This window comes from Paroedura picta, chromosome 6, assembly GCF_049243985.1.
Source record: "Paroedura picta isolate Pp20150507F chromosome 6, Ppicta_v3.0, whole genome shotgun sequence".
Taxonomy (NCBI): Eukaryota; Metazoa; Chordata; class Lepidosauria; order Squamata; family Gekkonidae; genus Paroedura; species Paroedura picta.
The window spans coordinates 21,437,978-21,461,951 of record NC_135374.1 but is presented as its reverse complement, the minus strand read 5'-3'; the positions used below and the strand labels follow the sequence as shown (position 1 = coordinate 21,461,951).

Sequence of the window (23,974 nt, the reverse complement as noted above, 5' to 3'; positions counted from 1 at the left end):
GTATGTCGGGTGTATATTTAATATCTTGCATTCCTGTTTACTTCTCACCTTAATACCACATGTTAACAACCATCTTTAGTCTGCCATGAATGTGATGAACCAACCTATTATCAGCGCTCTTTATTTCACAGTTTCTGTTGAGCATTAAGATTCCTCAGTCCTTTTAACATTTTAAGATATGATAAAACCTACTATGCAAAGCAATTCTGAACTTTCAAGCACATATTTAATGCCTTGATTTTTAAAATATTCAATACAGCCATAAGATACTGTGACAGATGCCAACTAATCAAGCCTGATCGGTGTCACCACTGTTCTGCCTGTGACCTGTAAGTACCTACTAGTTCTAGAGCAGAAGATACTTGGGTAGCAAGTACATCTTCAAATTCAAAAGCGTTACATTATTTTTTTTCCTGATACAAAGTTGTTATGTGGTTGTTACAGTTTGTTTCATAGAGATTTTCAGCGAGATTGTTTCAGAGAGATTTTTCACCAGTCATAGTGGAGTGATTTACAGCACAATCCTAAATCAAGTTACATCCTTCTAAGCCCATTGACTTCATTGGGTTTAGAAAGGTATGAATTTGTTCAGGATTGCACTGTTAGCAGCTGCAAGCTATTTGATTTGCAGACACAAGAACTATTCTGCTTGTTCCAGTTACTAACACTGAACATTATATACTGCTTTCACAGTTCATCAGACACGTTGTCTTATAATCCTTACAATTGTCCTCTAAGATTGATGGAATTATGATTGTAGTTGCAGAAGGGAAGGGGAGACTGAAGTGAGATTTGAACCAAGGACTTCTTGAGCCAGAGAGCTTTCTCTTACCAACTATATAAATGTGGGAGATTTGGGAAAGGGGAAAGCTATGTAAACAGCATAAATAGCATTTGAAGACATTTTACTAAGAACCCTACAGCAAATTTTCTACAATAAACTGATGATTATACGTTAGAATACTGTCTAGAATACTGTACATTAGAATAAAATATTAGAAAAACTATAAAGAGTATAAATCCTAAAGATCAAATTATGGGGTATGATCTGGATAGCCCAGGCCAGACCTTGGAAGCTAACCAGGTTGAGAGACCTCCAAGGACTACCAGGGTCATAACACAGAGGCAGGCAATGGCATACGCTCTCTGAATATCTCTTGCCTGGAAAACCTTATGGGGCCACCGTACGTCAGCTTTGACTTGACAGCACTACCCCCACCATTACCAGTTACCAAGTTATGGTAATCATAAAGAAAAAATGAGATAAAGGCTTGCCTAGGGGCCAAACTGCAAGTGATGTAAGAGATGTGTGATTAGAATTCAGCTGGTGTAAAGCACCAGCTGGTGAGGACAAAATTTTATAGAGAAACAACACAGGGAAAGAATAGTTGCTTTCTTCCCTGCCAATATATATATACATATATTGGCAGTTCCCCACAACGGCATTTCAGTAAAATCAATAACACAGGAAGAGAGTCAGTGCAGTGCAATACAATGGTTAGAATATTAGACTAGGACCAGGGAGACCTGGATTCGTATCCCCACTTTCCATAAAACTTAATGGCTGACCATAGGCTAGTTGTTGTCTCACAATCTAGGTGCCTCATGGGGTTGTTGTATAAACTGTAGGAGGGAGAGAACATTGTACCCTTGGAGGAAGGGTGAGAGATCATAGGTCCCCTGTGTGACATGCAGCTTGGCCCCAAGGGCATCCAGTGGGGTTTGAACCATGGTCTTCTTGGCCTATAGCTTCTTTTTTTCAACCATTGTGCATCATTGTCAATATATAGATCACAGCAACTCTTTGCAGGTCCTCTTGCTTTCCAGATTTACAGAAAAAGAATCTTCCATGCCATGGGTTTGTGGAATTTTTAGCCCATTAGCTTATATGGCAATATCACTGTTGTGTTGTAGCTACCTATTTTAGTGCATGCTACTAGCTTAAAAATGTATGTTGTACATGAAGGATACAAACTATGGCTTAGTGGTTAGAGTATAAAATGAAGATCTGTGTTTCCAGAAGCTTGTGGAGTGACCTTGGGCCCATCACTCCCTCTCAACCAAACCTATCTTACAGGATTGTTATAGTAAAGATAAAGAATGGAGGCAGGAGAATAATCATGTAAACCACTTTGGGATCCCCATTGGGAAATTAATGAGATATATCTAAATAATAAAAAATTTCCAGTAGCCGATTGATTATTGTAATGAAAGGCAAACTTGAAATGCTTAGAATTTGAGTAGAATAACAGACAGGGTGGAAGGACTGCTTAAACCTATTCCTTTCTTTTTCCTCCATCTCCTCTGCTCAGATTCTTATCCTCCCCAGGCATCTTTTCATTACCAAAAATCAGATATAGAAGAAGCGCTTACTCCTCCCCTCCTGTTCACTGTTTTCTTAAGCTAAATTTGCCAAGAGACAGTGGCATTCATCTGTCATGTAACCTTTCTTTTGACGCTGAAACTCCCAATTTATACTGGATGGGAATTTTCTGAATGAAGAAGAGGTTTCTATCCCCCTCTTTTTACTGTCTTAAGGAGTCTCACTACCTTAAGGATTATAGTCACCTTTCCCTGTCTCTCCCCATAACGGTCACCTTGAGAGTTAGGTGAGGCTGGGAGTTCTGAAAGAATGGTGACTGACTCCAGGCCCCTCAGCAAGCTTCATGTATTTAGGAGATGCATGTAGGTGCTCTTTTATTTTATTGTATTTAAATTGATGATTGGAAATGTCTTCCTTTTCTCCTTAGTTGTGTATTGAAAATGGATCATCACTGTCCTTGGTATGTTTTTATTTCTTTTCTGTTGCCTACTGATCTATAAAGAAAAAACTAAAAGTGTCATCCTAGGAATTGAATTTATTTTCAGAAAGTATTCAGAATTTTCAGAAGATCTAAAAAAAAAAGGCATTGTGAATTGCTGCTTTCTTCAGATATCTGAAGAAGCAAGCAGTAACTCATGAAAGTCCATACTCTGCCACAATTATTTTTAGTCTTTAAGTTGATAATGGAATCTTGATCTTTTCTACTCCTATGGACAAACAGGGCTACCCTTCTTGATACATTTTATTGTAATTTTTGATTAGTTACTATTAATTTTGCTTTTTAACAGATCACACTCTGTAAGCACAAGTCCAGGGCTGCAGTCCCTGCAGCGTTGAAATTAACGGAAGCTTTCTCAGTGATTTGGATAAGTGCAGAATGACATTCTAATAATAGTAATGATATTTTGTGACAGTTCTTGCTGAACTGTCAACAGGAATGTCCTTCAGAATTCTTAAAGTTTTAAATAAAAGTGAGTGTGGAGCCAAGGAAGGGAGAACTGGGATGTGAATAGGAATCTATAAATAAAAGCATTAATGCACATATAAAGAGTATCTGTATATATGCATTATCAGTCATACTGGAAATGGTGCTTGTTAATTGATCAAGGGACAGTTTTAGGTTTTAATTTCAAATGTCACTCATAATAAGAGGCCTAATTTGTGTGACCTAAAAATAATGTTTTGGTTGATGTTTTAAAGTTACATTCAGAAAATATTTTTGCCTAAAAGAAAACCACATATCTCTGACTCTTTTCTTTTCTAGGGTGAATAACTGCGTGGGATTTTCTAACTACAAGTTTTTCCTCTTGTTTTTATTTTACTCCCTCCTGTACTGTCTGTTTGTTGCTGCTACCGTTCTGCAGTATTTCATAAAGTTTTGGACAGTAAGTCTTTTAATTAGATCATCACAATGTTTGTCTACCTAAGTAAACATCTAGATTTCTCATTCATTTTCAACTGACGCTAGCACTAAGTGGTTAAATGTCTAATAAAATATTTTATTATTTTTAATAATATACGGTTATAAGATCACTGAAGGTGACTGACACCTTTGGAGGGATTATCTCTTACAGATCACATCTCATTTGTGGCCTCCTCTGTGCCTGTTTTGAAAAGCCCATTGCATTTGAATGTTTAAATCTGAAAATGTCGATAATGTCTTCATCATGTTTCAAAACAGTCTCCGTTGTCATGATCTTTGCTTGCTGTTAATGAGCCAGACAATTCACTTAGGGTTTAGTAAGCCAGCAAATGGAAAGAATACTTGACAAGGTTGACTGTAGCTGCTGAAAGGTTATGTCACAGTAAGCCAGATAACCTCTTAAGTGATGGATACTGCCAACTTGTGTTTTTATGTTTCTGAAAAGAAGCTGGCCAACCATTCCCACGACGAGAGAAATTCCCTTGATTAATATGATAATTTTGTAACATTAAAAAAAAGATAATTGGGATATCTAGTTTTCAAACCATAATTTGATCTGGTGCTCAGTTAGAAAAGGCAATTATGTTTGACCAAGTTTGGGTAAGTAAATCTGATTTCTTAAGATTTCATGTAGACTGATCAGTTCTTATTTATCCTCCTGGGAGGTTGGTTAGGCAGGGAAACAGTCAGTTTCTTGCTGAAGGCTTTTCAAGATTTGAATCAGAATATTAACTAGGATGATACATTTTCTGAAACCAGTATTCTGGCATCTCCATTACTCTTAAGTTCTACATTAACAAGTGTCCAAGGGATATTTTTTCCTGGATATTCCCTTATTTGGAAATGTTAGTTGATCAAGAAGAAGGAAGTGTTGCCTCTTGTTCAGGTGGGTGACATAACTTCCTTGAAATCGTCTTCTGTACTTCCCAAGGTTTCAACATTGTTTGGGTCACCTGAGAGGGGCAGAACTTTCCTGTATTTCCAGAAGTGATCTGTATGAAGTGTGATAGCCTGTCACAGGACTTTTTTGCATGTATGCATCAGATATGCCATAGCATGGATTGTACTCCAGTTTTATGCATGAATTGTCTCTAAGATGTCATGAATGCATCACTGGATCAAATTCTGTTATATACGAAGAAATGAACCTAGTTGAAGTTGTGGTTGTAAAAGCATCTTTCCCATATTAATTGTTCCTGCATTTAATCTTAACCAATTAAATAATAATAATTCAAAGGTTTGAGTACTGCGGTTTTCCCAAAAACATGCTTGCTTCCAGGTCAGTTTTTGTCACAAAATTTTGCAATTGTGTATCTACTGTTTACATACAGGAAAGGGGGTTGGCCTGTTTTCTTTAGTTTTCTGTAGGCATGTGAAGGCATACTGGGAGTATCTTTCCCACTTGTGTCAGCAGATTTTAAATCTTCAGTTTATGCTGAATACTGGTGGTCTCTCTTATGACTATCAAGAAATCTTTTTTACAAACTGGGACTCTGTATAACTGAGGATGTGTTTCTGAAGGTAGTTCTGAACAATCGCTAAAGTGGGTGGCCCTCAATTTGAATTATGAAAACTAGGAATGGGATTTGAGGTGGCCTACAAACCCAACCCTGAACTGAACTGACCCCAAAAGGTCAGAACTGGTCCTGCAAGTTCAGTTCTCCACTTCTGTCTGTGGTGAGAAAGGAGGTGAGGGACAGCCCTGGAAGGGATTTCCCTTCCTAACAGCTGAGTCAGTCTATCATGGGGGGAAGCAAAGTCAAAGGATAAGTGGCTTGCAGCTAGTTAAACCTAACAATTCCACTGCAGACTGACTGAGCTGTTGTGTTTAAAAGGCTGCATGCCATTTAACCTTTTGGTTTTCCTCAATTCCCTTCAAAGGGGGAAGCAAAACCAAAGGGTTAAAAAGGTGCCATCTGGTTGTTTAAATCTGACAGCAGAGTGGCAGACCCTGCAATGATCTACTGTTAGGTTTAAATGGCTGGCCCCAAACAGTCAAACCAAACTGACCAAAGATCAGGAAAATGTTCAGGAAACGCCATTTCCCAAGCTCCGAACTGGCTCAAACTCATGAGCCCAGTTCGTGTCCATTCCTAATGAAAACTGCACAGTGGTCTCCCAGAGTATGCAGGAATATGCAGACTTTGTAAATTACCCTTCATTCGCTGTCATTGAAAAAACTAGATCCTCTAGAACAGTGGTCCCGAACCTTTTTATCACTGGGGACCGGTCAACGCTTGACAATTTTACTGAGGCCCGGGGGGGAGGGGGTTGGCTTTTGCCAAACGATATCGCCGCCGCCTGAGCCCCTGCTCCACTTATTTTCCCACCGACGCCCATGACTTCCCGCAGCCCACTGGGGGGTGCTGCCAGCAGCAGCTGCGCAGTGCCATGCTGAGGGGGAGCCCCAACCATGGCGGCCGCTGGAGAGCACCAAAGGTGAGCTGGCGGCAGAGTGGCAGGGCAGCCCCCGAGGCAGCGGCTGGGGAGGAGGATGAGGAGGAGCCGTGGCCCGATATGGATTGATCCACGGACCAGTCCCCGGACCGGAGGTTGGGGACCACTGCTCTAGAACAGTGGTCCCCAACCTTTTTATCACCGGGGACCAGTCAACGCTTGACAATTTTACTGAGGCCCGGGAGGGGAGGGTAGTCTTTTGCCAAGGGACGTCACCGCTGCTGCCTAAGCCCCTGCTTTCCTGCTGGTGCCCCTGACTTCCCACTGCCCGCTGGGAGGTGCTGCCAGCAGCAAATGCACAGTGCCACGCCGAGGGGGAGCCCCAGCCATGGCGGCCACTGGAGAGCACCAAAGGTGAGCCAATGGCCGAGTGGCGAGGCAGCCACCGAGGCAGCAGCCAGGGAGGAGGATGAGGAGGAGTTGCGGCCCGGTACTGACTGATCCACAGACTGGTTCCGGTCTCCTGACTGGGGGTTGGGGACCACTGCTCTAGAAGAGATAGTGCTGAGAGCAGCCACCAGCTAAAGGGGAAAAAGAAATGAGACTGTACCAAGACTCTGAGAATTTAGAGAATTCTGTAAATCAAGATCTTGATCAGAGGTGGTTTGTTATTGCCTGCCTCTGCATAGCAACCCATACTTTGTCTCCCATCCAAGTACTAACCACAGCTGATGCCCCTTAGCTTCTCAAATCCTTTGAGATCAGGCTATCCAGTCCGGGGCAGAGAAGACTACGTAGGCTTAATTCTGCCTATCAGAAACATGTTCAGTGATCCCTTTGAAAAAAGGAAAAAAGTACTGAAATACTTTGTATGATTTCTGAAAGTTAAGCGTTTCTGAAAATCATGATTTGTCGTTCATTAAAATACACACAAAGCTACTCTGTAAAGCATGAGGTGATGCAACCGGAATTTTGTGGCATCTCATTCTCCAGTGAGCAATTTGGGTCAGTATTTTATACATAAAGCTCAACATTCAGCAACAACTAGCTGCAGCATAGCATCACTCACCCGAACATTCCCTTCTGTGCCTTCAATATACTGTAATTTATAGCTAGATAACAAATTCGGAATAAAACTAGCATTCTTATAGACCTTTGGGGTCCTCTTAATTTTGCATTCAACAGATTGTTGGCTTTAACAGGTCTTCTAATATTGTAAATTAGAGAGAGCAATCTCTTCATTTTAATGGCGTGTCCTGAGTCCTCGCCATTAAAATTAATGACCCTTTACTTCAACTTCATTGTGCAAGCACAAGATCACCTTTACATGTTCATTGAGTGAATGCAGAATAAACCTCCTTGCCATTGGAATGCTGCACGTTTCCTTACCTTGTGCACACACAAGCCATTGATTTTCTAACAACATTTTTACTGTTTCTGAACATCAGCGTTGAAGGGATATAGCTGTTTAATAAATTGTCTTTATTTGCACAAAGCTTTGCCGCAGGAAATCTGCTGAGAATTGTCCCAAGGTAAAAATCTAGTATTGATGCAATTTGAGATGAAGTCTGTTCTAGTGTGCTTTATTTTGTACATTTATTTCCCAAAGTGTGTCACAAGGTGATCATAATAAAAGGAAATTTATAACCCTTCATCTGTAATATATGGGGAAATGAGATCTCATTATTTATTTGAAGTTTAGCGTTGGGAGGCTAGGGAAGAAGCCAGCGGTGATAAACATACTGGCTAAATTAAGGTAAAATGAAACAGTGATCCAGTGTGGTCAAAGTGTTGGACTCGGAACTGTGAGACCCAGGTTCGAATTTTCACACTTGCCATGGAAGCTTGCTGGGTGACCTTGGGCCAGTCACGCACTCTCAGCCTAACCTACCTTACAGAGTTGTTGTGAGGATAATAAGGAGGAGGGAGAATGTTGTAAGACACCTTGGGTCTCCATTCAAGAGAAAAGTGGGGGTATAAATAAAATAAAATATATAAATGAAATCTGTGACTGAAAAAGTGATTTATTTTTTTGTTTGAGAACATCTTTCAGAGGTTGCTTTGTTAAGTGACTGTATTTAAAAATCCTGTTTTCCTAAATATATATGTAATCTTTCCATATATTTTATCTCTCTTGAAATAACTCTATACAGAACACATAAAAAATGAATTGTCGTTGATTTGCTCTTCTTAAAGTTTTGCAATATACCTATGCAATACCAAAATACCAACTTAGGAGTTTTAAAAATATTCTTTGCAAACTGTAGACAAAAGAATTTGGGATGAAGTACTGGTCTCTCCAAGGCTCTTTTGCCCAGCTGATTCCTGGAGCTCAGTTCTCCTGTGTGGGAAATGACTACAAGGGAGAGGGAGGAATTGGGCTGTGACAACATACTTTGCTGGTGTCTCCTCTGTGTCCAAATCCCTTTCCCCAATGATCAGTCTTCGGGTGGAAGACAACTGACCCCTTCCTTTGCCACTGAAGTAATTTAGGTTTGATTCAGTTTCTATTTTATTCATTTCCCCTTCTAATGATCCATTTATAATTATCGGGGTGGGGTAGGGGAAGAAGCTAAAGAATAAAAGAATAAAAAGTGCTCTGTTCCCCATCTGTGCCTCTCTAGTTTCTTGGGGTTTCCTTACTTCTAGGAATTAATTTTCATTTTGGGTCAGACCAGCAAACCATCTAGCTTAACATTGGCCATTCAGGCTGTCCTTAGACACAGAGAGTATTTGTCTTGCCTGTGACAGTGAAAATTATACACTGAAAATTGTTAGAAATAGCTACAGCTGGAGCTATTCTCCATGACTTTATCTGCTTTTCTATTAACACTATTTATTATGCTAATAAATCTCAATGGTGCACTGTACATATTAATTACATTCTCTGGAAATATGTGTATCTGACATTCTTGTGCTTTTGGATTTTAGAAAAAGGGTTGCTGTTTTTTTCTTTCTGTACTACTCACAGATTTCAGGTTTCTTTTAACAAAGGATATGATTTCTTTTTATGGTTATGCTTTCACAGGAAACATTAAACTGACTAACAATGTTGGTCACATGTGATTAAAATAAGAAATTTCTAAGTGCTAAATATATAGCAATTCAAACAGAATGATATTTGGTTTCATTCAGAGGAAGAAGCTTTATAGGGAAGTAGTTGTTGAACAGAAAGTTGATTTTTTTAAGAGATTAATTTTTTCTCCTCTTCTGCTTCCCAGAATGAATTGCTAGACACACGAGCAAAATTCCACGTCCTCTTCCTTTTCTTTGTGGCTGCTATGTTTTTCATCAGCATACTGTCACTTTTTAGCTACCACTGCTGGCTGGTTGGCAAAAACAGATCAACAATAGGTCAGTAAATACTTGGAAGCAGATGTTAACTGTAATTTGGTGGTCTCTAAGTAGTGATTTTAAATAAGGCCTACCTTTTAAAGTCCTTGTAGATTTCCTCTGCATTTTCCACTGGTAATAACTGACTGTTAATTGGTCTGTCTAATAAACAAATATATACCTAGTAACAGCTGGGATTAGCTAGTTTTTACCTATTATTTTCAGAGGCCTCCTAGTGTGTAAACCAGTGTTCCCATTATTTTGAAAGATTTTAAATTAATTGTATCTGAATGTGTAAATAGACTGTGCATAAAGTTATATGCAATGTAAGGCTGCTCACTTGCTCCTACAATAATACCTTACAATGTACAAAATGTGTGTATATATTCTCTCTTTCTTCCCCTCGCCATTGGCAGAATGAGTTCCCAATCTGCCACATTAACATCTAGATTTTTAAAAGTTTTTAAAATAAGAAAACAAGCTGTTTCCTCTTACATCAAAGCCCCACCGGATCACCAGAACCGGGTTCTCCTGCACCTTCAGCTGTTGAAAGTGGTTTGAGGTTAGCAACACTGTGGGAACTAAAGAGGAACTTGCTCCCTTAATCAAACCGCAGAATGTTCAGCCATAGTTTGTTTCTGAGTATGTACAGATTGTTTAAGAAATCATTGTTGAATAAGCATCTGGTATTGGGGCCAGGGTAGAGAGCCAGCTTGGTGTAGTGGTTAGGAGTGCGGACTTCTAATCAGGTGAGTCGGGTTTGATTCCGCGCTCCCCCACATGCAACGAGCTGGATTGCCTAGAGCTCACCACGGCACTGATAAAACTGTTCTGACCGAGCAGTGATATCAGGGCTCTCTCAGCCTCACCCACCCCACAGGGTGTCTGTTGTGGGGAGAGGAAAGGGAAGGCGAGTATAAGCTGCTTGTTGAGACTCCTTTGGGTACAGAACAGCAGCATATAAGAACCAGCTCTTTCTAACAGAAGGAATTGTTTGAGATTGTCTCATGCATGGCCTGCTGGTGGTCCTACAATGCCTGGCCTTGCTAATCTATTACAGAAGAGATGTCTGCTTTTCTCTTTCACCACCCATTTCTTACCACTTCCTTAACTCGTGTTTCCTTTCTGTGTGTTTGTGTGTGGTACAGAAGCTTTCCGTGCACCCATGTTTCGAAATGGACCGGACAAAAATGGCTTCTCTCTTGGGTACAGTAAAAATCTGAGAGAAGTTTTTGGAGATGAGAAAAAGTATTGGTTGTTGCCTGTTTTTACAAGGTATTCTTGTTTAAATTCTATTTTTTTCTGCTTCAAAAATGTTGAAAGAGTAAAATCTAGAGTTTTACAACTAAGTCTAAACAGAGTTAAAGGTAAAAGGTAAAGGTATCCCCTGTGCAAGCACCGAGTCATGTCTGACCCTTGGGGTGACGCCCTCTAGCGTTTTCAAGGCAGACTCAAGACGGGGTGGTTTGCCAGTGCCTTCCCCAGTCATGACCGTTTACCCCCCAGCAAGCTGGGTACACATTTTACTGACCTCGGAAGGATGGGAGGCTGAGTCAACCTTGAGCCGGCTGCTGGGATTGAACTCCCAGCCTCATGGGCAGACCTTTCAGACTGCATGTCTGCTGCCTTACCACTCTGCGCCACAAGAGGCTCTCTAAACAGAGTTAGGAGAGGAAATATATGCTCCATGAAATTTTGTAATCTTCTAATTTTAAATTGTGTATTCTCCAAATACTAATCTTGCTGGATGCTAAATTAAACGTTTTCCCATCTACATGAATACAGGGCTGTTTTCTTAAAACATTGCTCCTACACATAGTGGATCAGATAATATGTAGGTTATATTTTTTGGTATAGGACTTTTACTCTGCTTCAGAATTCTTAGACATATTTTAATTATCGCTTATGCAGACCCTACTTCCTGTTGCATCCTGTTTTTACTTATAATTCCTCATGTGAACATATGAACCTGCCTTAAACGGCACTTATTTTTGTCTCCTGTGACTGGGAGTGGCTCATCCAGGTATCACATCGCCTACTATTTACATGGAGGTGCTGAGGATCTTTTGCATACAATAGATGATCTGCCACTGAGCAGGCTTGTATTCTTGAGAGGGCATAAAATTCACACAACACACAAGTCTAAATCAACAGTTCTCAACAAGAGCCACATGGCATCTGGTGGGGGGGGGGCTCTGGCATATTTGAAGGGGGTCACAGACTGAAAAATGCGAGGAGTTCAAAGGGTTTGGAGTGGACTCAGTAACTGAATCCATGAAATACCCTCAGGTATGATGTTATTAATCACTAGAAAGTTCAGTGTTCATCAAGGGAAAGAAAAAGAAATAATGTAATCCATTCCTTTGTGTGTGCTTAATGCATTTAAGGGAAAAAAATTAATGAATACGCTTCTCTTGGTTGAACACTCTAGAAATCTGTCTTGCATATATATCAGATAAGATATGTCGAGTATAGTTATTTCACTCCTAGCCTTAGAACTTTTTAAGCCTAGCTCATTGCACAAGTGGCCAGCCTACTGCAGGGTGCCCTGAAACCTGGAAGAGCTCCTAAAGGACTGTGGCCAAAAAAGCCTTGAGAATGGTCGATCTAGAGTGTTGCAACTTTGTGGCAACATTTCAATAAGTTTTCTTAATGGCAGATCCCTCTTTTGGAGTTTAAGGCTGTATACTGTACAGACTTTGTGGGGATCGATATAGTGAGACTTTGCTTTTAAACATTGCTTTAAAAATGCACAATAGGTGTCCTTCTAGATCAAACTAGTGATCCATCTAGTCCAGCATCCAGTTCCATACATCAGCCAACCAGAGTTATTCAAAAGTTGACCACGTTGGATTATACTACATAAAGTCTTCACGTAATCAGGTGTAATTTCATTGCAAGGGCATTAACTGAATAGCAATAGTTTTAAAAACCACCCATGCTCTAGAAATATCAAGAGAAACACAACTTTGGATCTTAACAGTATACGTGCAGTTAATTGATAAAAACTGCAAATGCCTGCACTACAGATATTTTAAAGGTTTGAAACACAACATCACCCAGCTCCAGGTTTACTACTCATTATAACATCTGTCAAAATCTTTTAGGGCGAGACTCAATTTTCCATGTCTAAGTGAACAATGATTGTGTTGCCAAGGCAAAATAATGTGTATAGCTTCTAGAATCTTTGTCGTCATGGTGTGCAAATTAGATATTGTTAAAATGTGCCGTTTCTTTTTATATTTGCAGTGCATCCTTCAGTGTTGCAAAAATTTATTGTTTAATATCAGCCGGTATTCTCCTTTTATGCAATACCTACATGGCAATATGCTATTTACATGCACTAATCCATCCAACTGAATGTGTTAGGGTTTTTTTTTCTTCTCTCAAAGCACTCAGGTCTTTTAAAACCTAGTGTATTCATTAGTGTTTTAATAATCAGTATATTAATTATATATTAACTGTTTCGTGTTTATTTCATCATGCAGTTTAGGAGATGGCAGTAATTTCCCAACACGCTTAGTGAATATGGATCCAGAGCAACTTACTGTCTCAAGCCAAAATGAGCCTGCCAAAAGGTATTTTTAATTTGGTTCTTGTTTTAATTTGTCTCAGTGAAGCAGAGAAAAAAATTTTTGTCCGCTCTAAGCTTCGTAGCAAAAGCAGGCCACAATAGTCACATTCCCACCAAGCTCCTTTACTTCTCATTCCTCACAATAGCCCTTTGAGGTAGGTTAATTGGAGAGTGTGTGACTGCCCCTGGCCACTCAGCAAGTTTCCAGGGTATTCTAACCACAGCAGCACACAGGCTTTCTCAGCATAACGTGGTTCTTGTCTACTCGAGTAGTTGCCTTTTTGTTGACAAGAGTTCGGGGAAGCTGTCAGGGAACAATGTTAGCCAATCTTAACTGCTGCAATAACTGTAGTTCATCTCCTCAAGAAGCACTCCAAGATGAGCATTAAGCAGCCAATCAGCATTAAATACACTGGCTTATTCAAGCTTTTAAGAGAATCTAGGGTGCTAGTCTTTGAAGCTGTTGAAGACTCTTCCATACTTCTGCTGCAGAAGAAAAGCCAGTACCTTAGCTGGGCGCAAAATGTTATTTCTTCTGCCATCCGGAGTTTATGAGCTGAGCCACAACAACACCATGGAGGTCCCACATTCGGCCCATTCTTCAACAACTGTTCTGGTTACTAGTCATACTCAGGCTACCAGTCAAATTCTGGAAGAGATTTAAGATTTAATCATGTAGTCTGGGCCCAGTGTACCTGAGGGGCCGCGTCTTTGCCTGACACCCCCCCAAAAGAGCTCTACGCTCTGTCACCTCCAACTGGCTGGTGGTCCCTGGCCCCAAGGAAGCTTGCTTGACCTCAACCAGGGCCAGAGCTTTCTCTGCCCTGGCCCCCACCTGGTGGAATGTGCTCCCAGAGGAGCTTAATGGAACTAGAACAATTCCCCAGGTCTTTTCAAATTACCTAAACTTGATTCTTTTACCGCAGATTGAACATGGGATGTTCTGCATGCAAAGCAGAGGCTCTGCCACTGAGCCATGGCCCCCTCCCATCTTTCAGAGATTGAATTTAAAAAAATAAAATGCATGATAACCTCCTGAGAACTTTGTTCTCCTGCCCATTGGCACTAGGCTCCTCTGAGAAACACTTATAGAAGGTATTTTGTACAGAAAAGAGAATGAAAAAGAAATTTGCCACTGCTTGTATCTTTGATCAGATCTACAACAGAAGTTAAATTAAGAATATCCTGTGTATATTTATTTGTGTGTTTTTTTGTTTAGATTTTTATACCGCCCTTCTCTATAGCTCTGGGTGGTTTACATAAAATATTTTAGAACGTTTACATAGAACAATATCAATATAACAATAATATACCAACTAGAATAACTAGAACAACATTTCAACAACAATAACTTTGACACTTCCTTGGTAGGTTCGACCTCTCCATCTGGGGGGGACAGGACCTGAAGATATTTTGGGTCAGTCGGCCTCAAGCAAATGCTTGACTAAAATGGTTTAATTTTTCTAAGACCAATTTGTTCCCCCTTCTTCCTCCCCCTTGACCCCTCCAAATCAGATGGGCCATCATTCGAATTCCCTGTTCTGGCTACTTAATTTATTCCACCTTCTTTCTGTTTCTCTCCAGGAATTCACACGTGTTCCCATGAAACAGACTGGGAATATGATCAATAATGCTTGATACGCAGTTGTCTTCTAAATTCTAGTTTGTTTATTTAAAGACAGGTTTGAAGGGCAAACCACTAGTGTGGTAGAACCCAACCTCTGATGGTACTTCTGTTTTCCAGCTCTGGCCCCAGTCAGCCATTTCCCACTAGACCCCTCAGTGAATCTCAGAATCGACTGCTAGCCAATGAAAGCCAGTGGCCAGAAGTCAGCTCGGAAGAAGAAAATGTGAAATCAGGTATTGAACGTTTAACAGATTAAAATATTTGTCATCAAGCAAAGACTGCAGCAAGCTGGATTTCACAGAACATGCACGAACTCTTGCACAAGCAGAAGCATGAGAGTAATCACTAAAGATGGGCATGAACTGGGAAAACACAGTTTGTGGCCAAACTAGGAAGCAAATCAAGCCAAGAGGTTTATTCATGAACCAAATCACTTTGCGGCTCCGCAATCCCCATTGAAAGGAGTTTAAATGGGGTTTGCAGAGAACCCAAAAAACATCTGAGCAAGAGGGAGCAGCCTCGGGCCAGCTGAAAAAAATCTCTACTTGATCTTACAGTAGGTCTTGCACCTACAGAACTGCATTAAGTAAAACTTCTCTTCCAATATCACGTAGTGGCATCCAACCCAGTGTTCTGATTTTATTTCTAATTGTTGTAAAGCTTTCGTTTTAGATGGGGGGGGGGAGAGAATCTTATAGAAAGTAATGTAAGCAAAAAATTCAAATGTTTTCACACATTTGTCATGTAACTTGTGCCTTATACTGTCATCTGTATTTTGGTGTAGATGTTAAAAAGCATATTATAGTTACATTGGAAAGCTGATCTTGGGTTCCATAGCCAGCCCTCATAAGAAGAGGAAAAAAAATGGTAAGATACATGAAATAATTTCTGCTTAGAAATAATAATTCATCATGGCCTAACAAATAAAATTGTGATCAGTGAAAAAAAAATATAATGGGTAGATTTATATTTATAATTATAAAAATTATAAAGGACTAATCATTAGAGGTGGGCAAGAATATTTCAGTCCAGATATTGTCCCATGCCCATCTTAGACTGGCTAAAATGCAGTTCAAATTTATTTCCAGTCTATACTTCGGCTTAGATCAGCTTTTTTTCAACCTTTTGACCATGGAGGATCCCCTGAAATAATTTTTCAGATTTCAAGGACCCCAGAAGTGATGTCAGCTGGCCACACACACACCTGCCACGCCGCCAGAAGTGACATCACTACCCACACCCTTAGCCTTCGTTTTGCTCCCTCCACCGCCTTTACTACTACTATGGTGGTGTTGCCACATGTAGGCCAGAAAGAAGAGTAGTGAAGAGCGGAGAAGACAGCCCAGGCCCCTTCCATACCACACCTGTTCAGGTTGCGGACCCCTGGCTTAGATGAATAAGCCATAGGCTTCATCCCTCTTCTCCTCACACACTACACTCCCTCCCTTTCTGTTTTACTGCACCAGAATTTGGTATTGCATCTGAGCCAGCAAACCCCTCGAACCGGAATTGCAAACCACGGTGCAATCATGTTGCAAACACCAAGTACAGCCCATAGTTTTCCAGTTCTGAAAAGGGAAAGAATTCATGCATGGGACTGGGAGGAAGAAAAAGGAATGTGCAGGCTACCTGAGGCTCATTCGTGTCATACCAGACCAAGGGTTAGTAATGCACATAAACTAACCATGGACTAAGACATGGAGTTAATTTTTTTTACTTCTAGAGCTCCACATGAAGTACCTCTGAGCACAATGCTTCTTCCTTAACATGTAGCCACTATCAGCCTCAGTTTCCGGGTTGCCTTGAGGGAACTCTTATTCACTCTTGACAAACCAAGTATTAGCGACAGAGCTGTCACATAAGAAGATTTAAAGCAGTACACAGTGGCCTGCAGGAAGGAAAATTCAAGAAGACAAGATTAAACTGTTCTCAAATGACAATCAGAACATAGACAGCTTCCATCTGGATAGAAATGAGCTTCTGTTGCAATTTCTAACTTGCCAGACAGAGTGGGTAGAAAGAAGAATCCTTCAGTATTTTCTGCAGTCCTTCCTTTAACATAGGCAACAGGCCCAAATCCTTATCTGAGCAAGTAATGTAATATAACTAGAATGTAATCATGATGATTAAGGCACTGAATGTAATCATGATGATTAGAAGCATGGTGGAGAGAAGATACATTTTTAGATATTTATCTAGCTATCCTGTCTTGGGCACAGAATGCTTTGTACCTAGATTTGCCTGCAATGTTGATAGTTTGGACTTGTCTGCATTCCCGTCTCTCTGTATATTCCTCCAGTATTAATTTAATTTTCACTTTTTTTCCAAATAGGGTTCTACAATACATTTGTGCTTGGATATTACTCAATTTTGTACGGAAGACACTGATATATCAATAGAACAGTGCAAGCATGTTAACAGGATATGAAAAACAAAATCCTTGTACAGTGTACAACGGATGCTCATAAGCGCTACTACAGAGCGGGAAGTTTGACTGATGCCTTAAGATTCTTGATGTGCATTTCGCAACACGGACAAGCCGCTACCAAAGGGCCAAATCCTGAAATGCCCTGAAAGGGTGCGCAAGACTCAAAATGCAGAAACTATGCATTCCAGCTGCATTGCAATGGAGGGGACTAATTCTGCAAAAATCATGTGGAAAATGGTGCTGTGCCAGTGTTATGCAGAAGTTATTTTCATAGCTGTTCTCTAGAGGGAGGGGGGAGGGAAATATGTCCAGTATACCAGTATGGAATATGGCCATTAAACCTGCACAGTACAACTAAGCGTGATTCAAACACCACCTGGTGGACTAGTGGCATGGTGCAGTTTTACTTTCTTCATCACCATTATCAACTAATGAGAGGAACTGGTAAGTGTCACTAATTAGCCCACTGAAGATCCTGGCTGTTTAGTCCACTCCAATATTAAGGTTCTCTTCCTTCAGACTTCCATTTTTGCAATATAATACAGAATCAAACAAGCAAGGTTAATCAGTTGCTTGTTTGTTTTTAGAATTTAGGCCCACTGTCAGTCTGGAGAATTAGTTTCCTCGGTTTTCATTTCTCTTTTTTTTTTTAATCCAATATTTTAATTTCTTCACTGTGTAGTCTGTCAGTGTAATTCGCTAACCCTGTGTAGGCATGTTTACTTGAATGTTTTTACTCTGTCTTCCTGGCTGTTAGTCCTTTAATGTAAATCCCATCTGTAGCATGTACTTAGATTTCTTTCAGGCCAAGTCCAGAGACCACATGGTTAACTTTCTTTATGAGAAAGGAAGCATGTTTATAGTATCTGATGTAGATGTGGATTCCACAAAGGATCTTTCCCAAGAGTATTTTTCAAATATGATGATAGGGAAGGATATGGAAGTGAAAAGGATTATCTCACACTTGAATGCAGCAGCTTTGTTTCCCAGGAGTCAGAGGCCATGAGTCTTTCCAACAATCTCATTGATTCAAAAGTCTGTCCTTGGGCCCAAATCCTTATCTGAGCAAGTAATATAATGTAACTGGAATGTAATCATGATGATTAGTTTACTAAGGGCACTGAGATATTAGAAGCATGGTGGGGAGAAGATACGTTTGTAGATATTTATCTAGCTATCCTGTCTTGAGCATTCTATACATCTTATGAATTACTTTTAAAATGCACAAAAATCAATTTAAATGCAACAAAATAAGTCATTTAATCTCTTTGAATCCCACCACCAAAAAGCCAAACCAAATAGAAAAGTCACACAGATTTACCAGAAGGAGCAGTGTGGAGAATTCTTGTCTTGCATATCACCACTCTTAGTTCCTGCCCCATGAAGGTGCATCTTGACTGATCTTAAAGATCGCAAGAGAGCATAGGTGTGGAAAGGGCATCCATTAAGAAAGGAAGCTTAGTTCCAAACTGGTGTGAGCTGTGTTTGGAGAACTATGGGAAACTCATGCACATACTAAAATGTGAATGTAACATGCTCACAGCAAGCCATCTGTGTTTCACTCACAAACTATCTTCAGATGTCAGGACAAGCTGCAGTTAAAGCAGGATTTGCGTGGAGTAAACCAGTTTCAGTTTGAGATTCCTGCACTGTTGATGTCCCAAATAAATCGAAGCTTGGTCAGGCCAGGAAGTCAGGCTCTCGTGCACTAGAGAAGGTAAGAAGAGGGAGGGGCACAGGCAAACACAAAAACAAACCTGCCTTACTGTCCAGTTGGAAGTTCACAGCTACATTATAGTCTCCTGAGTCAACTCCATTTGAGTTGACTATGCAGATTTCAAGTTCAGAATATGTAAGTCATCAGATTCATGTCTACCTTTCACCAGGCAAAATTGGCAATGGGACGTTGTATACATTATTCTTGCCTGGAAAGTCATAGTTGTAGATTTAGTTGTAGATTTAGGCGCGTATCAAGACCGTCTTCTTATGAGACATCCCTCTGCCACTTTCAGAGTTGCTAGTTATGTTGGCTATTTAGTTTTAGCTTCCTTTTCCCAATACTTTGCTGTTTGTTCTTCAGATAAAACTGGAAAAGAAACAAGTTGACTTTCTTTTATGATTTAATTGTAATGTTTGTACCGATTCCAAAATGAAAGGCATTGCAATGATGGAATGGTATCCACAAAATGGGAGGTATAGAGATAAGTTTCAGCTGGCTGCTCTTGTTGGACCTTCATAGAATTTAATGAGCTGCAACACCTCAGCCAGGTAAAAAATGAGGCAATGCAGATTACTAGTCTGCAGAGAGTGCATATCCAAGTGTCATATTCTGTAACAGAAGGAAAGACAACATGGACTTCTGAAGTAAGCTGCGTCTTCCTTTACTACCCTCATTGCTTTCCTTGGCCATCCTTAAGCCAATCTTAGAGAACAGCTCAGCAGCCTTGAAACCTAACTTTACAATCATGTAAGAATGATCTTCCCAATTGATTCTTTGTCTTACATCATCAAAAGCTAATGTGGAAGTGCTCTGGGTAAACAAAGAACAATTGTTTTGCATCTCAATCTACAAATGCAAGTTGTAGTCAACGTCATGCGGCACATTTATGCTGCCAAAGTCTTGGTGAGCCAGCTTTGAAACAGGCTGTTTCCTAAAAAGCAGTGCCCTGAGACTACATGTGTTTTTTCACCCCAGACTAGCTGCCCCTCTGTATCGGCAAACAAGGGAGCTCACCACCTTTCCCAGTTGCTTTCATTATAGGTTTCTCCAGCTGGATCCACCCTGACATTTTCATTTTTCCTTCAGATTGGCAAAACTGGAAGACCCTTAACAGCCCCTCCCTAAACCGCATAAAAATCAATATGCTTTGATAGTCCTCTGAAGTCAGTAAATTGGCTTAAGGGCATATACACCGATTCTTGAATTACTTCTCGTTCATGATCAACATTCAGTTCTGAAGCTTCAGCAGATGTTGGGTGGTTTAGGTCCACTGATTCATCCAGAATACGAGCATGAAATACAGAAGGCAGTGTCTTTCCTTTCCCATAGAGCAATGGCATTCCAGTCCCCTTTCCCTGCAAGACATCCTGTTCTGTGACGTGGTGGTGATGCCCCCAAAGCTGTATACTGACTTTGTAGTGACCACAGCACCTTAGCCCATCTTGAGATGTACACTGTTCCCTCTATTCTGCAGCTGTCTGAAGCACTATAAAATAATAATTAAAATGGTACTCTAAGCTGCTTTGGTATTGACAGTAACGTAAAATAGGGTTTAAATTTGGAAGACAAAATTCTGACAATATAAATTATCCTGTATGTAATTATTTTATGAAGTTCTTACAAATTAAAGATGCAGATGGGGACTAATAGGGAAATCTGACCCCCCTCTCCAAAACCTTAACCAACAGCATGTGGAGATTTATACGAGTTCATTTTTGCATGATGTACAATATAATTTTTTTTTCACAATTCACCCATGAAAGGAGCTAAAACAGGGTATGTTGTCTTTGTGATCTATCAGACCTTTTGTCAAACCTGACTGAATGCAAAATATCCATGATTAGGCCCTTATTTTTTTTTAAAAAAGCTAGTTAGACACTGGGGTGCTTTGAAGATAGAGTTGTCAGTATGGGATGTTTAACTCTTTCGTCTTAAATAACTGGTGAATGGGCTGACTGTACTCAGTGCTGAAAGTAACAATTTGTCCTGTTGCTCAGGTACTGGGATTTGACCCCATTCCCTGCACAGAACAGCCAGTGCTTTGGCTTAAGTGCACTGAGGAAAACTCTTAAATGGTACATAAGCAACTTGCAAGTGCTTCTCTCGTTCATGTAAGAATTGAGAGGTGATGAGACTATTGCCGATTTCTAATGTTCCCTTGTAAGGCCTGCAGTGTCATCTTGCTCCATCAAGGCCTCTGATACATAGTAGGGTGGAGTTGTCATGCTCTGCCCTCCTTAAGAGTGCCTCAACCTCGTACTTCAACAGCTTCAAATGGATAGGATGTGACTACATGAATCTTGGGAGACGAACTATACATGTATAAGTTGTGCTTGCCAATATGACAACTACAGCAATTTTTTTTGATGGTATGATATATATGCAGGTCAAATAAAATGAGTGGGTAACAGGGTTTTCTTTGTAATGTGTACATAGGATTAAAGGCCCATATGCACTTTTATGAATATTAGGTGTCCAGATTATCAGAATTATGCATTTCTCTCTTTTCAGTCCCATTGGGATCATTGAAAACCGCACTGTCTAATATTTTAGTTTGTTCTGCAGTCCTTAAACCACTATGAAAAGATCCCATTAGCAATTAATGAAATTACCAAACTGTATTCAGTCAACCCTGGACTTTTAAAAAAGGTATCCAAAATACTATCCCATTGCATGGACATTTTACATCACCGTAAATGATACCAAAGAGTAGAGTATAAAGTTTTATTATACTGAAATACATGTTTACAGGCTTAACTTCCATGCTTTACCTTCAAAGCATTTTTTCTGGTGAATAAGGCTAGAATCAAGAGAGAACTTTGAGGATGGTACAATATATTTAGAAAACAACATGTTGTACACTTTCTATTTTCTGGATGCCTCTAAAAATCCTCCATACAGGAATTGTTAAACTCCATTTCTGTGCAAAATATGGAGTCAATCAAGACAGTGTATGAGTTGCTAGCTAAAATACACTAAGTGACGTTGAATCATAGCTACCTAACAGTACAACCCCTGTATCAATCTAGATGTCCAATTTATTTCCCAGATATTATATTACTTGAACCTGTTAAACAGTAAGAAGAATCTGGCCAGGTTTCCAAATTACTGAAGATGACTTTTAAATCATTCAGCAAACAGTGAGATAAATGTACAGTAATCTGGTAAAGTTAAGACATTGTCAGGATCTTCTTTATTTTGACACCAAAGAGCTAGCAGCCTACACATTTAATATGGTTTATGTTGTGTTACAGTGCTGAGATTACACCAAGACTGATCTCAAGTGGCTTAAGGATTGCAGCCTTTACCTCAGTCCTAAATCTCTTTACTTGGAAGGCCATAGTTCAGGATTGAATGTGTAGCAAACTGGTACTGGTCCATCATTTCCTCCAGTGTAAATTCCATGGCCACAGAATGGACATGCCTGGTTTAATTTCTGGGATTGCTTCAACCGGCGTGTTTAGCAGTGTACATGTCAGATGCAGTAAGTTGCACTGTATTTCTGATAAGGTGTCTACGAGTATTTTATTTATCAGTATCCTAATTGTACTAAGTAAAGTTGCAAGTATTCGGATTTAAATTGTGAGTCTAGAGGGTACATAATGTGAATAACATCTTTTTACGTTGCCTATAGGAATATTCCTATGCACAAAAAAACATTGCAATTAATAGTTTAATACTTCAGTGACTTTTTAAATGGGCTTTTATAAATACACAAATACAGATTACTTTGCCTGAAATTTTCATATTTTTAATTGTACCTTGTAATATCTTCATGTATGTTTTCCAGCAATGTAATAATTTTAGATCATGTTGAATATTTTGTAAACCAGAGTGCAGACTTCCATTCATATCTTAATTCTAACTCATGATCAAGGGGAAAAATGCATAATCTTTAAGCCCTTCTTTGCCAAAGTGGTGATACATTCATGGATTATGACACAATGAATGCAAAAGAAACTAAATAAATACCTTGAAAATGAGTTGCTAGTTCCAGTGTATTTCTCAGGAGTGGGAGTGGAAAAAGTTTTTTAAGGTCAACTGAAACAGCATTATGGAGAACCATAGGTTAAGGGGACATCATGAAAGGCAATACTTTTAAAAACTGAGATCTTGTGGTCTGCAAACCTAACCAGAATAAATAATAACATGACAGTTGAAGGAAATATCACCATTACCGAAATGTATGTGTAGAATCCAGTCTCATGAGTGATGGGGAGGAGAAACAACATTTGACTGGTGATCCTCCTAAATATGCTCAGTCATCCACTGAAAACCAGTGTAAAAGGAAGTGCATGACAAACCTACAAATATTATGATGCCATCTAAGAATGGCTATAAAACACAATAGCTGGTAGCTACCATACCAAAAGTCACAGCTGTGACTTGTGTTCATTGCCTCTTGGTATCTCACCCAGTCAACATTTAGACTGTAAAATCTTTTGGAGAGGGGACCTGTTCACCAACTCCCCCCCCCAAAAAAAGTTTGAAATACACTGCATCTTAGTGGTAATATGTATTCTTAAAATAAAATGCCCTAGTTGTGTTCCTGATGTATCTTGCTTGCAGATACTGAATTATGTGGGCCACTGGAAACTCATGTTATTACTTCCCTGATAGGAAAAAAAATGCAGACAAGGTCAAGCAGCTCTTAAGAACAAAATTATGTAAAGAATTTGTTTTTATGCCCCATTTTTCACTACCATAGGGAATCTCCAAGTGGCTTAAATTGCCTTCCCTTCCTCTCCCCACTAGAAGTACCTTGCGAAGAACGTTGGGCTATGAGAGTTCTGACAGAACTGTGACTGGCCCAAAGTCACCCAGCTGGCTGCATGTGGAGGAATGGGAAACCGAACTCAGTTCTCCAGATCAGAGTCCACCACAACACTATGCTGACTCACTAAGTGCTGGCCAAATTGAAGAAACAATTAAAAATCAGGTATTTAAGCACAGAAGACTTGAGTACTATGTAAGAGGTAATACAAGCATTTACGTTAGAATGACCATCCGAATCAAAACATTAAGTCACTGATTTTATGCAGCAATTTAAAGACCTTGGGAAAAAAAGGTAGGAAGTAGTAATTATCTAGTATTGCAGGAATGCCAAATGATAAGGATAAAGATCTATCAAAATTTGGAGAATTTTTCT

At 39.8% G+C, this 23,974-nt stretch overlaps 1 protein-coding gene across 2 annotated transcripts in view; it reads left to right on the top strand.

Annotated features, from left to right (window-relative positions):
- ZDHHC20 (zDHHC palmitoyltransferase 20) overlaps positions 1-22,808 on the top strand; it is a 53,150-nt gene extending 30,342 nt beyond the window's left edge. The window contains exons 5-14 of one of the 2 annotated variants that reach the window (XM_077341682.1): positions 260-329; positions 2,751-2,783; positions 3,588-3,708; positions 7,640-7,675; positions 9,365-9,497; positions 10,625-10,751; positions 12,965-13,054; positions 14,795-14,910; positions 15,462-15,544; positions 17,010-22,808. In XM_077341682.1, the coding sequence (XP_077197797.1) occupies positions 260-329; positions 2,751-2,783; positions 3,588-3,708; positions 7,640-7,675; positions 9,365-9,497; positions 10,625-10,751; positions 12,965-13,054; positions 14,795-14,910; positions 15,462-15,499 (764 nt within the window). In that variant the 3' untranslated portion in view covers positions 15,500-15,544; positions 17,010-22,808. The remainder of the gene's footprint in view (positions 1-259; positions 330-2,750; positions 2,784-3,587; positions 3,709-7,639; positions 7,676-9,364; positions 9,498-10,624; positions 10,752-12,964; positions 13,055-14,794; positions 14,911-15,461; positions 15,545-17,009) is intronic. The other variant, XM_077341683.1, reaches the window with a different exon arrangement.
- Positions 22,809-23,974: the final 1,166 nt, after the last annotated feature.